Here is a 15008-nt window from a genome sequence, read left to right as displayed (position 1 = left end):
ATTAGATATAAGTATCAAATATATCTAATGGAACCTGCCTATTGAGATTCCAATCAGTATTGATATTCATGCACTTACTGCCACCTCTGTATTTCTTCCCCCAATAATCATGACTAAAACTGTCAGTACAATTTTGCATTACTATCTGTCCATGTTAATGCTGCTCTTGAAATACAGTGGAACCTTGGTATGCGACCTTAATTCATTCCAGAAGGCTGTTCGAGTGCTGCTCCATTTGAGTATCAAACAAGTTCCCAACCAATTTTCTGTTTGGTTGGCTGTTATCACTACTTGGCATAGACCCCATTGGATGTACATGCCAAAAGTCCCTTTATATGCAGAGCATTTCAGGCAAACTTAAGACTAACTTAAGATTAATAAAGTAATAACAGTGCAGTAATTTTGTACATATAGTCATTAAGTTATTTGCAATGAATACAAGAAAATTTAATATTCTATTAGTTCATGCTATATGGCTTTAATAGGTTTGGTAAAGAGGAATTACAGCTTTGATTATTAACCTAAGGTGGACACAAAGGAATAATTAACATTTGCGAAGATTACAGATATTGAGAGGAAGTATATATTGATTATAATGTTTTACGTATGTTCAAGATATTGAGCAAATGCATGTACAGTGGACCCCCGCATAACGATTACCTCCGAATGCAACCAATTATGTAAGTGTATTTATGTAAGTGCGTTTGTACGTGTATGTTTGGGGGTCTGAAATGGACTAATCTACTTCACAATATTTCTTATGGGAACAAATTCGGTCAGTACTGGCACCTGAACATACTTCTGGAGTGAAAAAATATCGTTAACCGGGGGTCCACTGTATTGTTTTTACATATGTAAAAACAATACATGTATAGGAGATAAAGTGTTTTCTAACTGTAGTTTTAAAAATGCTACCTGAGCCAGTGGTCCTGGAGATTTCTGGCTGGGAGTTCTATATTTTGAGCCCTTTTATATGCACCGAGTTTTTGAAAAGATTTAGCCTGACGCAGGGAATGTCATAGAGATTTTTATGCCAAGTATTGTGTCTATGGGTCCTATTGCAACTGTCAAGAAAGCGCTTCAGGTCAGGATTTATTTCAGAATTGATTGTTCTGTAAATGTAGGTTGCACAGTAGCACGAGTGAATGTTTTGTATAGCGAGTAGGTTTAGGTCTTTGAAAAGTGGGGGAGTGGGGGTGTTGCCTAGAAGAGGATTGTCTGATAATTCACACTGCAGCTTTTTGTTGGGTTATTAATGGCTTTAGGTGATTTGTTGTTATGGATCCTCAGGCACAAATAGCATAGGTGAGGTAGGGGTAGATAAGTGAATAGTATAGTCTAAGTAGTGCTGTTTGTAGTACATAGTAATGTATCTTTGAGAAGATGCCAACTGTTTTAGATGCTTTTCTTATATTTTGGATATGGGTGCTAAATTTCATTTTCCATCATTATGTTTAGCAATAAAGATGTTGTTAGGCACAATGTTTAGTTGGACCTCACTTGCTCTACTCCCAGACATAATGTAAAAGGTTTTGTCTATATCAAGTGTAAGTTTACTGACAGGCATCCAGGTTGCCATTTTTGCGAGCTTTTCGTTAACAACAATATTGAGTGAGACTAGAATAGAGAGATGACAAAAGTCGTGTCATCAGCAAAGAGAATAGGCGGAAGCTGTTGTGATACGCATGGAAGATCATTGATGTATAAAAGGAATAGGGGGGGGCCAAGAGCACTTCCCTGTAGTACACCAGTACCAGGAACTGTCTGTTTTCATTGCTCCCTGAGCTGTAGGCCACCCATGCCAATTTATTGTTTGTGCTCACTCACACATACACTTGTGATTCAGTCTCCAATTTTCTCTGGATTTATAGTGTTTTGCATGACTTTATTAATATATTAAGTAAGGTACAATTAATAATAGCAGGGTAAAAGTGTGGTTCTCAGTGTTATACAGAAACTGCAACTTCGTAATAATGAAGGTTGAGTTTTGTATCTCAGTAGCGTGTCTTCTCGGTCATCAATGCCTTCTCTACTTTCTCTTTTATTCAAATTTGCTCATTAGATTTCCTCACTCAAAAATGATCTCTCTCTCTTTTTGGACAAACTGCAGGATGACCAATATAAATGAGGTTAAAGCAAAATTTTGAGAGATGTGGCTTCTGAAACATAAGCTGATCCCAAATCTGAAACAAAGCTTATCATATGAACAAAATTCAGAAATACAGCCTCTCCTCACTTAAAGATGGAGTTCTGTTCCTAAGACAACGCTGTTAAACAAATTCGTCGCTAAGTGAGGAGCATACTATCATGGTAGTTAGTTTGTGTCAATTATCTTTGGAATTGTTTTAACCCTTTGACTGTTTCGGTCGTATATATACATCTTACAAGAGAATGGGGCCGTGTGGTCAGTGTGCACCATATAAAAAAAATCCTGCAGCACGCAGTGCATAATGAGAAAAAAACTCCGACCTTTTTTTTAATTAAAATGCCGACATTGTGGTCTATTTTCGTATGGTATTTATGAGTGTATTCTCGTTTTCTTGGTCTCATTTGATAGAATGGAAAACATATTATAGAAATAGAAGTGATTTTGACTGGTTTTACTATGAAAAGAACCTGGAAATGGAGCTCAAAGTAGGGGAAATGTTTGATTTTTGCCAATGTTCAAAAGTAAACAAATCATGTCATTTTCCAATAAATGTCCAAGTAGCCATTCTAATAAGCAGTCATGAATGGGTTGACATTATTTATACAATTATTACAATATTGCAGTAGTCTGCATAACAGTATTTCTTCTATTTTTTATTTGAATAAAAATTCAAAATAGAAAGCAAGAGTAATATCAGAGAGGACTGGAGACATGACTGATGAACAAAGAAAATGTTATTTTAGAGCCAGGAATGTCTGCATTGTTCATTCTGGACCCTATTTTGAAATTGTCATATTCTTTAATTTTCATGAAATTGGCCAAATTGCAAATTTCTGACCACGTTATTGGGTAGTTGAAATCGGTAAATGGTCAGTTTCTTGTATTCAATCAATAGAAAAAATGGAGTTCTAAAAAAATAGCTATGAGTTTGGTCAACTGGAACAATGGGATTAGCCGAAAACAGGGCTCAAAGTGGGCGAAATCGCCGATTCGTAAATATTGCTGAGGTCACTAACTTCGCAAGAGCGTAATTCCATCAGTTTTTCATCAAATTTCGTTCTTTTGGTGTCATTACAATTGGAAAAAAATTCTCTATCAATTCATAAGAAAAATCACTTTTTTTTTTCAGAAATTTTCCAACACCAGGAGACACCTAAGGATTTGAGGTTGCGACAGTCAAGGGGTTAAGGTCACCTTTGCACCATTTATAAAATCTCTGATATATTTTTTAATGTTTATACAGTAGTACATTGTATATTGAAATAAACAGAGGAAATCAGCTCTAATATACATTATTTAGGTACAAATACTGGTCAGAGTCCGTCGTAAGTCCAAGGCACCAGTAAACAGGTACATTGCTAAGTGAGGAGAGGCAGTACTCACCAATTCTTATTTCACGGGGCCCTCCAGTTTCAAGTAAAGCCTCTCCTCACTTAGTGACTTACTCGTTTACCGATGCCTCAGACCTACAACGGGCTCTCTGACCAGTATTCACACCTAAAAAATGTATATTAGAGCTGATTTCCTCTATTCTGTTTATTTCAATATACAGTACACTACTGTATAAACATTTAAAAATATACCAGAAATGTTATAAATGGTGCAAAGGTGACATTAAAACAATATCAAAGATGGCTGACAAACCCACTACAACTATAGTATGCCCCTCACTTAGCGACGAATTTGTTTCACAATGTGGTCTCAGAAATAAAACTCCATCGTTAAGTGAGGAGAGGCTGTACAGTAGAACCTCGGTATATGACTCGAACAAAGCTCAGCACTTGACCAAACAAATACAACCTGCCAGAAATTCGCTGTAATTTCTTTCGTGCTTCTTCGCATTTATTCTGTTTTTTTGTATTTGTATAAATAAGTCACCATGGGGCCTACGAAGATTAGTGATAACAGCCAACCAAACAGAAAATTGGTTATGAAGAACTTGTTCGACACTCAAACGGAGCGACACTCGAACAACCGTCTGGAATGAATAGAGGTCACAAACCGAGGTTCCGCTGTAGTTTATTCTACATGATACTGGATATGTAATGATCATTTTACTAACCTTTCTCAGAGTCTGATGATAATGATGAACTGTTTGGTGTTCCTTTACCCCGAACTTCTTGCTTATCTACAACAGGAGCCACAAGGATGGTGCTACAATTCGACAGCACTAACCGTCCATGATGAGAATCTTCTGAGATTTCTGAAGAAACTTCTAGTTTTCCAAACAGTTCACCTGGTCGAGAATATTTTGCAGTAGCGGCAGTCGAAGGCAAAAGCAAATAACTACTTGTAATTTGTAGAGTGGTCTTGATATTAAACCTGGCAACTAAGTCGAACTGGGCCAACTCCTCAATGTTTAAAAGATCGTGTAACCTGCTTTGGTAGTTGCTTTTTGTAGGGAATTTTTCCATTGAAGTCTGAGTTAAAACAAAGTTTTCATTTGTAGGAGCCGGGTATGCAGCCAGTATTGATTTGTCATGCTCACTAAATTCATGAGGTTTAGGATCAAAAGGAATTATTTCCACATTCTCTTCACACCATCTTTCGCTTCTGGTAAGTATTGTACGTTTGGTTTCCAAAAGAGCACTGAGATCCTCAACAGGAATAACATCCACACACAATCGCTGCATGAGAACTGGTTCACTACCAAAGTCAAAGATAACTGCTTGCCTAAATGTTCCATAAATCATAGTTCTAAAACTAATGGTAACTTTGTATTCGTACCCTGATGGCTCTTGATATATCAAAGCCTCTGCGTCTATATTCACCCACTCCTGATTATTTTCAGGTTCATTCGATTTATGGATATGGCGATGGCCATCAATACGAGTTACTTCAGAAATAGTGAAGTGTGTTCGGTGAGCATCGTGAAGTAGCGAGACGACCCGCAATGGTGTGACAGTGTGCAGGCTGATGACCCATTCATGACTGCTGGGTTTGTGTGACACCCGCAGGTTAGGTTCCATACTGATGCCGGTTATGATTCCATCACTCTTAAAGGAAAAAAACATTCACAAGTTCATTACAGGAATTACTGCACAAATCACAACTCCTCTATTAACCCTTTCAGGGTCCGTGCCGTAGATCTACAGCTTTACGTTCAGGGTCCAAACCGGAGATCTACGCCATGAGCTCAGCTCACTCTGATAAGCTGTGAGTGGTAAATTTGGGCCTAGATATGAGAGAATACATCTATGTGGTATGTGTGCACCACATAAAACAAATTCCTGCAGCACACAGTGTATAATGAGAGAAAAAAGCTGAGACCGTGTTTTTCGATTAAAACAGCGACTTTGCAGTGTTTTTTCCTATGTTTTTTATAGTTGTATTTGCGATTCCTTGGTCTCATTTGATAGAGTGGAAGACACATTACAGAAATAGAGATGATTTTGATTGGTTTTAGCACTGGAAATGGCTTGAAACTGAGCTCAAAGCAGCGGAAATGTTAAATTTTTGCCGATGTTCAAGAGTAAACAAACGACCTCACACGTCTAATACACGCCAGCTGGTGGGTCTATTATACATTCACAAATGTGGTGATGATATTTATACAATTATTACAATATTGCATAACAGCAAATCTTCTATTTTTTGGTTTGAATAAAAATTCATTATGTGAATAAAAAATCAAAATGGAATTCATTTGTAAAGCCTCAAAATGTAACTAATGAACAGAGGAAATGTTAGTTTAGTTCCAGGAATACCTACATTGTTTATTCTGGACCCTATTTTGAAATTGGAATATTTTGAACTTTGTGTTAAATTGGCCATATTACCAATTTCCGATCACTTTATTTTGTAGTTGAAACAGTTGACTTGGTGATTTCTTGTGCTCAATCGATAGAATAGAAGTAATACTAGTGAAATAGCTAAGAATTTGGTCAACTGGAATAACGTAATTGGCCTAAAATGGGAGTCAAAGTCGGCAAAATCACCGATTCGTAAATATCGCTGACACATCAAAATTCGCAAGAGCATAATTTCGTCAATTTTCCATAAAATTTCGTACTTTTTGTTTTATTACCTTCACAAAAAGATTCTCTACCAATTCATAAGAAAAAAATAAAAAAAAATTTGAAAATTCCTGGACCCTGGTGCACACTTTGAAATTTGGCCTCTGGACCTTGAAAGGGTTAAGATTTTTATTTTTATTATAGTCATGTGGAAACACTAAACCCACAGGGGTTATACATAACAAAAATTACTAAAATGCAAAAGAGATTTTCAGTCTGAATAGAAATTGCAATAAAAAAAAATTCACATAAAAATGCCAACGCAAGAACCCCATAAGGATCAGTATTTTCCCCAATAATATTTATTACATCATTTATACTGTACAAAGAATTTAAAATGAAATAAAACAATTCATAGGAGCATGTTTCCAGAGATGCAAAACCCTATAAACAAGAAGTTACAAAATTACCTGAATATTTATACAAGATGACCTGAATAAATTGAGGAGAAACAAGAAACTGATGGATGACAGAATTGGTTGTAGGTAAGTACCATATAATGATAATTAGAGAAATCAGTAACAGGCCATGTGAAGAAAACTGTGACAAAATATTGCATGTTATACACATGCTACACTGGGAAATTTCACTATAGCCTTCAGGTTATTGTATACGTTATGAGAATACTGACAAGTTGTAGTTGATTAAGACACACAAGCAGATATTGGAAACTTAAGTTGCCACAAAAGTTTTGCCTTCACAGCAGACTTTATCATGTCTGATCAGACTTGGTAAATCCTGCTGAGCAGGAAAAACTTTGTCTTAGCTAAAGTTTCCAATTACTGCTTCTGTGTCTTTATAAATGGACAGTATACATTAGAAAAAAATTTGAATATGTAATCTGTGTAGTGTTTGTACCTAAATAACATACAAAGACATGCTAAAAAATTAATAATCAAAGAGCTATGAAGTGTGGTTCAGAGTGAAAGATTGAAAACATTAAAAATGCCATCAATTGTTGATAAGAGAAAAAAAAGATGAAAAGAAGACATAATAGCCACATAAAAATTTTACAGGAAACTGAAAAATAAATGAAGATTTCTTTGTGCAAACAAATGGGAAAATAATAGCCTACAATTGTAGTCAAAAGAAAAAAAAATCAGCACAGAAGGAAGATTTTCCTCACAAAGAATAGTAGAACACTGGAAGAGTATACAGTACTATGTGCTAGTCATCAGAAACCTTAAAACATTATAGGATAAATTAATCAAAAAAGACAGGATACCACAAGTATAAATTTGCAACTTTTACCTTTTAACTACTGTACATTTAAACAGATAATCACAACACATAATTAATCATATGGAAAGGTGGTATCAACCTTTCTGCAATTATTAATATATATATATGGCGCTAAACAGAATGCAATCTTCACACAGCAAAACAAAAAATTTTCTGGAAAAAGTCAACTTTTCTTAATCAGGGTGTAGAACTTTATGATAAAATATACCTTTTCAGAAAGCAGTGCATCATGATGCTGTGTCTGTGAAAGCCTCTCCAGAAGTTGATCAGCATAGGAAGCACCATGCAGCTGTTTCTCCCTTGCTCGTTCAAGTTTCATAGCCCGATATTCAAAACGCTCCTGCCACTCAACAAGCTCTGCATCACTGTGAGCTTCTATACACTGGTCCCCCAAGCGGCAAGTGTGTGTGTCCTTGTAAGTGGCACAGAGCATGTATTCATCTGCACTTAGTCCCCGGGGTGGTGGTCGGTGAGTCCAGTCTCTGCCTTCATCTGACATGATAGTGGTCTGATGATCCTGACTTCTGCAGTGGGTCTGAAGCTCCACCTTGGTGCTGAAGTAGACATTACAGTAAGAGCAGTGAAGACGAGCTGGAGGAGACTTGTCTTTCCTTGCATGGCCCTTCATGTTTGGTGATATAGGCTTGTCACTCTTTTCAAAATTTTCTAAAGCCATTTCATTTTCCACATCAGATTTAGGACTCCTTGATTTTTGCCGAATTCCTTGCATCTCTCTGTGATTTTCCTTTTTCTTTTTCTTCCACTTTTGCTTTGAAGTATTCGCTAAATTAGGGGCTTGGTCACTGGTTGAATCTAAATGGTACTTCTTAGATTTTTCCATTTTAAAATTAATTGGCTTTCCATTCAAATTAACACTAAAAGCTTTTGCTCACTAAGCAACAAATCAACTATTGCAATCAATTTAAACAAAATAAAATGAGAAGGAATTTTGAAGGTATGCAATTTGATGCTGTAGGAATGAAAGAATTCAGAAATGTATTTAAGAATCGACTGTATACAATACCAATCATATACTGCATGAGTGTAGAACAAAGGTATAGCAACTTGAGTAATACAGCAGCAGCAATGGAAGAGGTAAATAGTTTATTATTGTATAAAAATATATAGTAAACCATGAACACCACTCGTATTTCTTCTTTTTTCTCATTAATAAGTTTCGTACAAATCCAGTCTGCCAACACCTGAAACACAAAAACAAAACGTAAATGTTTATTTAAAAATGCATACCAAAAAAATATAAATAATGCAGATATTAAAAATTACTTTAAAGAAGAAAAGTAATGAAAAGTACAGTATACTTTATTTAGAAAAAAATTCAATGACAGAGGCCATTACATTAAAAATATGTCAACTAGTGTAAAAATATGATTTTGCAATATCTTGTTAACTTCCTTTCTTAACACGTCGGCCGTTTCCCACCGAAGCAGGGTGACCCAAAAAGAGAGAAAAAACTTTCATCATCGCTCAACACTTTCACCATCACCCATACATAATCACTGTCTTCTCACGCACTCAGATACAACAGTTTAGATGTAATTCCACACTGCCAATACCCTAAACCCCTCCTTTAAAGTTCAAGCACTGTACTTCCCATTTAAAGGACTCAAGTCAAACTAATCAGTTTTCCTGAATCATTCATTATTTATCATCACACCGGCCGATTCCCACCAAGGCAGGGTGGCCCGAAAAAGAAAAACTTTCACCATCATTCACTCCATCACTGTCTTGCCAGAAGGGTGCTTTACACTACAGTTTTTAAACTGCAACATTAACACCCCTCCTTCAGAGTGCAGGCACTGTACTTCCCATCTCCAGGACTCAAGTCCGGCCTGCCGGTTTCCCTGAATCCCTTCATAAATGTTACTTTGCTCACACTCCAACAGCACGTCAAGTATTAAAAACCATTTGTCTCCATTCACTCCTATCAAACACGCTCACGCATGCCTGCTGGAAGTCCAAGCCCCTCGCACACAAAACCTCCTTTACCCCCTCCCTCCAACCCTTCCTAGGCCGACCCCTACCCCGCCTTCCTTCCACTACAGACTGATACACTCTTGAAGTCATTCTGTTTCGCTCCATTCTCTCTACATGTCCGAACCACCTCAACAACCCTTCCTCAGCCCTCTGGACAACAGTTTTGGTAATCCCGCACCTCCTCCTAACTTCCAAACTACGAATTCTCTGCATTATATTCACACCACACACTGCCCTCAGACATGACATCTCCACTGCCTCCAGCCTTCTCCTCGCTGCAACATTCATCACCCACGCTTCACACCCATATAAGAGCGTTGGTAAAACTATACTCTCATACATTCCCCTCTTTGCCTCCAAGGACAAAGTTCTTTGTTTCCACAGACTCCTAAGTGCACCACTCACTCTTTTTCCCTCATCAATTCTATGATTCACCTCATCTTTCATAGACCCATCCGCTGACACGTCCACTCCCAAATATCTGAATACGTTCACCTCCTCCATACTCTCTCCCTCCAATCTGATATTCAATCTTTCATCACCTAATCTTTTTGTTATCCTCATAACCTTACTCTTTCCTGTATTCACCTTTAATTTTCTTCTTTTGCACACCCTACCAAATTCATCCACCAATCTCTGCAACTTCTCTTCAGAATCTCCCAAGAGCACAGTGTCATCAGCAAAGAGCAGCTGTGACAACTCCCACTTTGTGTGTGATTCTTTATCTTTTAACTCCACGCCTCTTGCCAAAACCCTCGCATTTACTTCTCTTACAACCCCATCTATAAATATATTAAACAACCACGGTGACATCACACATCCTTGTCTAAGGCCTACTTTTACTGGGAAAAAATTTCCCTCTTTCCTACATACTCTAACTTGAGCCTCACTATCCTCGTAAAAACTCTTCACTGCTTTCAGTAACCTACCTCCTACACCATACACTTGCAACATCTGCCACATTGCCCCCCTATCCACCCTGTCATACGCCTTTTCCAAATCCATAAATGCCACAAAGACCTCTTTAGCCTTATCTAAATACTGTTCACTTATATGTTTCACTGTAAACACCTGGTCCACACACCCCCTACCTTTCCTAAAGCCTCCTTGTTCATCTGCTATCCTATTCTCCGTCTTACTCTTAATTCTTTCAATTATAACTCTACCATACACTTTACCAGGTACACAAAATATTACCATGCTCGCACTCCAACAGTTCATCAGGTCCCAAAAACCATTCATCTCCATTCACTCCTATCTAATATGCTCACACACACATGGTGGAAGTCCAAGCCCCTTGCCTACAAAACCTCCTTTACTCCCTCCTTCCAACCTTTTTGGGGATGACCCCTACCCCACCTTCCTATCCCTACAGATTTATATGCTCTCCAAGTCATTCTACTTTGTTCCATTCTCTCTAAATAACCAAACCGCCTCAACATTCTCTCTTCAGCCCTCTGACTAATAACTTTTAGTAACGCCACACCTTCTCCTAATTTCCACACTATGAATTCTCTGCATAATATTTACACCACACATTGCCCTCAGACAGGACATCTCCACTGCCTCCAGCTGCCTCCTCACAGCAGCATTTACAACACATGCTTCACACCCATATAAGAGAGTTGGAAGAACTATACTCTTGTACATTCCCTTCTCTGCCTCCACGGATAACGTTTTTTGTCTTCACAGATACCTCGAAGCGCAACTCACCTCTTTTCCTTTATCAAATTCTATGGTTAACCTCATCCTTCATAAATCCATCTGCTGACAAGTCAACTCCCAAATACAGCCTCTCCTCACTTAACGACGGAGTTCTGTTCTTAAGACCATGCCGTTAAACGAATTCGTTGCTAAGTGAGGAGCATACTATAATGGTAGTGAGTTTGTGTCAACCATTTTTTAAAAACCATTTTTGTAAATGGTCCAAGTCAGACCGAAACGTCGTCGTAAGCTCCTCTCTTCTATGTGCGGGTTATTTGTGTATGAACCATTTTTTAAATTGTTTTAATGTCACCTTTGCACTATTTACAACATTTCTGGTATATTTTTAAATGTTTATACAGTAGTGTACTGAATGAAAATAAACAGAATACAGGAAATCAGCTCTAATATACATTATTTAGGTATGAATACTGGTCAGAGAGCCCGTCGTAAGTCCGAGATGTAGGCAAACGAGTATGTTGCTAAGTGAGGAGAGGCTGTATCTGAAAACATTCACGTCTTCCATACTCCCTCCCCCCAGTGGGATATCCAATTTTTCTTCATCTAAATCACTTGATACCCTCATCACCTTACTCTTATCTATGTTCGCTTTCAACTTTCTACCTTTGCACACCCTCTTAAACTCGTCCACTAACCTTTGCAACTTTTCTTTAGAATCTCCCAAAAGCACAGTATCATCAGCAAAAAATAACTGTGTCAACTCCCATTCTGTATTTGATTCCTATAATTTAATCTCACCCCTCTCCCCAACACCCTAGCATTTACTTCTTTTACTACCCCATCTATAAATATGTAAAACCACCATGGTGATATTACGCATCCCAGTCTAATACCTACTTTTACTGGGAAGTAATCTCCCTCTCTCCTACACACCCTAACCTGAGTCTCACTATCCTCACAGAAACTCTTTACAGCATTTAGTAACTTACTACCTATTTCATACACTTGCAACATCTGCCACATTGCTCCTCTATCAACTCCATCATATGCCTTTTCTAAATCCGTAAATGCAATGAAAACTTTCCTGCCTTTATCTAAATACTGTTCACATACAGGAAGGCCCCACTTATACGGCTGGTTAGGTTCCAGGCTACCGCCGTAAAGTGGAAACCGCTGTAAAGTGGAACACCCTTTTTTCCATTTACAAATGCATACAAACACTAGATAACAAGTTTACACTAACATATATTAAGTTAGCAATAGAACCAGGCATCAAAAAACAATAAAAAAGTACAATACACACATAGTGCACTCGTTACTTACCTTAAAATATTTATAGTCTTAACCCTTTGAGGGTTTTGGTCGTACTAGTACGTCTTACGCGTAGGGGTTTTTGACGTACTAGTACGCATAAATTCTAGCGGCCTCAAATCTCGCAGGAAAAGGCTGATAAGCCTAGATGTGAGAGAATGGGTCTGTGTGGTGGGTGTGCGCAGTAGGAAAAAAATCTGGGACCCAGTGGTGCATTGTGGGAATGCCATCATAGTACACAATTTCCACCGTGCCCTGCGGTAAGAAGTTCCTCACCCCTCCGCGAATTGGGACACTTTTGTTCCCCAGTGACAGTTCTAATACAGATGGAAGTGACAGTGAAGATGAGTTTCAAGGTTCTGGTGAGGTTTTGACCGAAACTAATGACCATAATATGGGTAATAGTGAGGAAACCCCAGACAACCCACAGCCTTCCACCTCTGGTGCTGGGCCGTCGTTCAGTTGTACCAGAATCAAAGAGGAAACTCCTATTTTCCAAAATCCCAGACTCAGATGTGAGCATTGGTGATGATAATGATAGTGATTATGAACTACAAGCTCTTCAAACTTGTTCCAAGAATGGAGCAGGAGGAGGAGGCAGAGGAGGAGGAGGCAGAGGAGGAGGAGGCAAGAGGAGGAGGAGGCAAGAGGAGGAGGAGGCAAGAGGAGGAGGAGGCAGAGGAGGAGGAGGCAGAGGAGGAGGAGGCAGAGGAGGAGGAGGCAGAGGAGGAGGAGGAGGAGGAGGAGGAAGAAGAAGAGGAGGAGGAGGAAGAAGAGGAGGAGGAGGAGGAAGAGGAGGAGGAGGAAGAAGAGGAGGAGGAGGAGGAAGAGGAGGAGGAGGAAGAAGAGGAGGAGGAGGAGGAGGAAGAAGAAGAATACGTAATGATAACAATAATACATAATAATAATAATACATAATAATAATAATACATAATAATAATAATACATAATAATAATAATAGGTAATAATAATAATATGTAATAATAAATGTTCACCCATGACAGTAACAAGATAAGGGGAGATAACATCTGATAAGTGCTGACGTTTGATGAGGGTAAATGAGGGTAGAGCTGATGCCAAAAGATGAGATGAACATCGCCCTCCCTTTGTTTTTGCTGGTATACTAACATTTCTGTCTGTCTATTTGCCTGTCTGTCAAGCTCCCTGTCTATCCATCTAGCTCTCTGTCTCAGAGAGCCACAAGACTGCGTCATCACTTTTACTCACATCTTCAAGCAGAGTATAGCACTTTGTCTGGGTTTCTTGGGTTATCCTAGGTAATTTATACTATGTATACTTGTATTTATGTGTACCTGTGAGACAGAGATAGACAGACAGATAGAATGAGGGAGAAAGATAATTAGATAGAATGGAGGAGGGGAAGCAGCATCCGACCCCATTGTTTTGACAGGCCGGAGGGGGAAAGAGTAATTAGCCAATATGTCACTTTGACAGCTGCCGACTCCTTGTAATTTACACTATGGACGAGGAGGAGAAGGAGGAGGAGGAAGAGGAATAAGAGGAAGAGGAGGAGGAAGAGGAATAGTAGGAGGAAGATTAGGGGGAAGAGGAGGAAGAGGAAGAAGAGGAGGAGGAGGAAGAGGAAGAAGAGGAGGAGGAGGAAGAGTAGGAGGAAGAGGAAGAAGAGGAGGAAGAGGAAGAAGAGGAGGAAGAGGAAGAAGAGGAGGAGGAGGAAGAGGAGGAGGAGGAAGAGGAAGAGTAGGAGGAAGAGGAAGAGGAGGAAGAGGAAGAGTATGAGGAAGAGGAGGAAGAGGAAGAGTATGAGGAAGAGTAGGGGGAAGAGGAGGAAGAGGAAGAAGAGGAGGAGGAGGGTGGAACACTAGTACACTGGTACTGGTACACTAACATTTGTCTGTCTATTTGTCTGTCTGTCAAGCTCCCTGTCTATCTGTCTATCCGTCTAGCTCTCTGTCTCAGAGAGCCACAAGACTGTGTCATCACTTTTACTCACATCTTCAAGCAGAGTATAGCACTTTGTCTGGATTTCTTGGGTTATCCTAGGTAATTTATACTATGTATACTTGTATTTATGTGTACCTGTGAGACAGAGATAGACAGACAGAAAGAGAGAGACAGATTGAAAGAGATAGAATGAGGGAGAAAGATAAAACACCATTGTGTATGACACCATGTTTCAGAGTTCCACAAGCTGCAGAACTAATAGGAATATGTTCAGTGACTGTATATTGGTATATATATTATAGAACAATAATAATAAACAATGTTTTGTATTGTTTGTTTTTGTAAACAAGTTTTGTAAACAATATATTGATAATTATGTTTGTGTGCTTATTGTGTTGTATACAACGAGTGTATATATGTACATTGCACCTTACTTTGGTCTCATAGGCCACATAAGTTATGTGAAAAAATAAAATAGTGAAAAAAACAACAAACCTTCAAATACAAGTAAATCAAAGTTTACCGGGTGAGCGGCAGTCGCCGCTGTTGCCATACGCGGCTCATTTTCTGCAAACTTCATGCATCCATATCTCCGTAAGTATTGATGGTAAAATTTTTTTGTTTATCCTATAATGTTCAGAAAAAAAAACTCTATTTTTTCATAAGAAAAAATAATTTTTTTTTTTTTTTGAAATTTGGCCGACCC

At 38.5% G+C, this 15008-nt stretch overlaps 1 protein-coding gene across 3 annotated transcripts in view; it reads right to left on the bottom strand.

The window, feature by feature from the left end:
* Nucleotides 1-15008, bottom strand: part of Helz (Helicase with zinc finger) — a 132184-nt gene that overhangs the window by 59472 nt on the left and 57704 nt on the right. For all 3 annotated transcript variants that reach the window (XM_053775214.2, XM_053775216.2, XM_053775215.2), the window contains exons 4-5: nt 7616-8609; nt 4212-5145 (exon numbers count right to left, since the gene is read on the bottom strand). In XM_053775214.2, coding sequence (XP_053631189.1) covers nt 4212-5145; nt 7616-8248 — 1567 coding nt within the window. In that variant the 5' untranslated portion in view covers nt 8249-8609. The remainder of the gene's footprint in view (nt 1-4211; nt 5146-7615; nt 8610-15008) is intronic.

Source organism: Cherax quadricarinatus, chromosome 11 (assembly GCF_038502225.1).
Source record: "Cherax quadricarinatus isolate ZL_2023a chromosome 11, ASM3850222v1, whole genome shotgun sequence".
NCBI classification, from domain to species: domain Eukaryota; kingdom Metazoa; phylum Arthropoda; class Malacostraca; order Decapoda; family Parastacidae; genus Cherax; species Cherax quadricarinatus.
The sequence above is the reverse complement of the archived record's forward strand: the minus strand, read 5'-3'. Positions and strand labels throughout refer to the sequence as shown.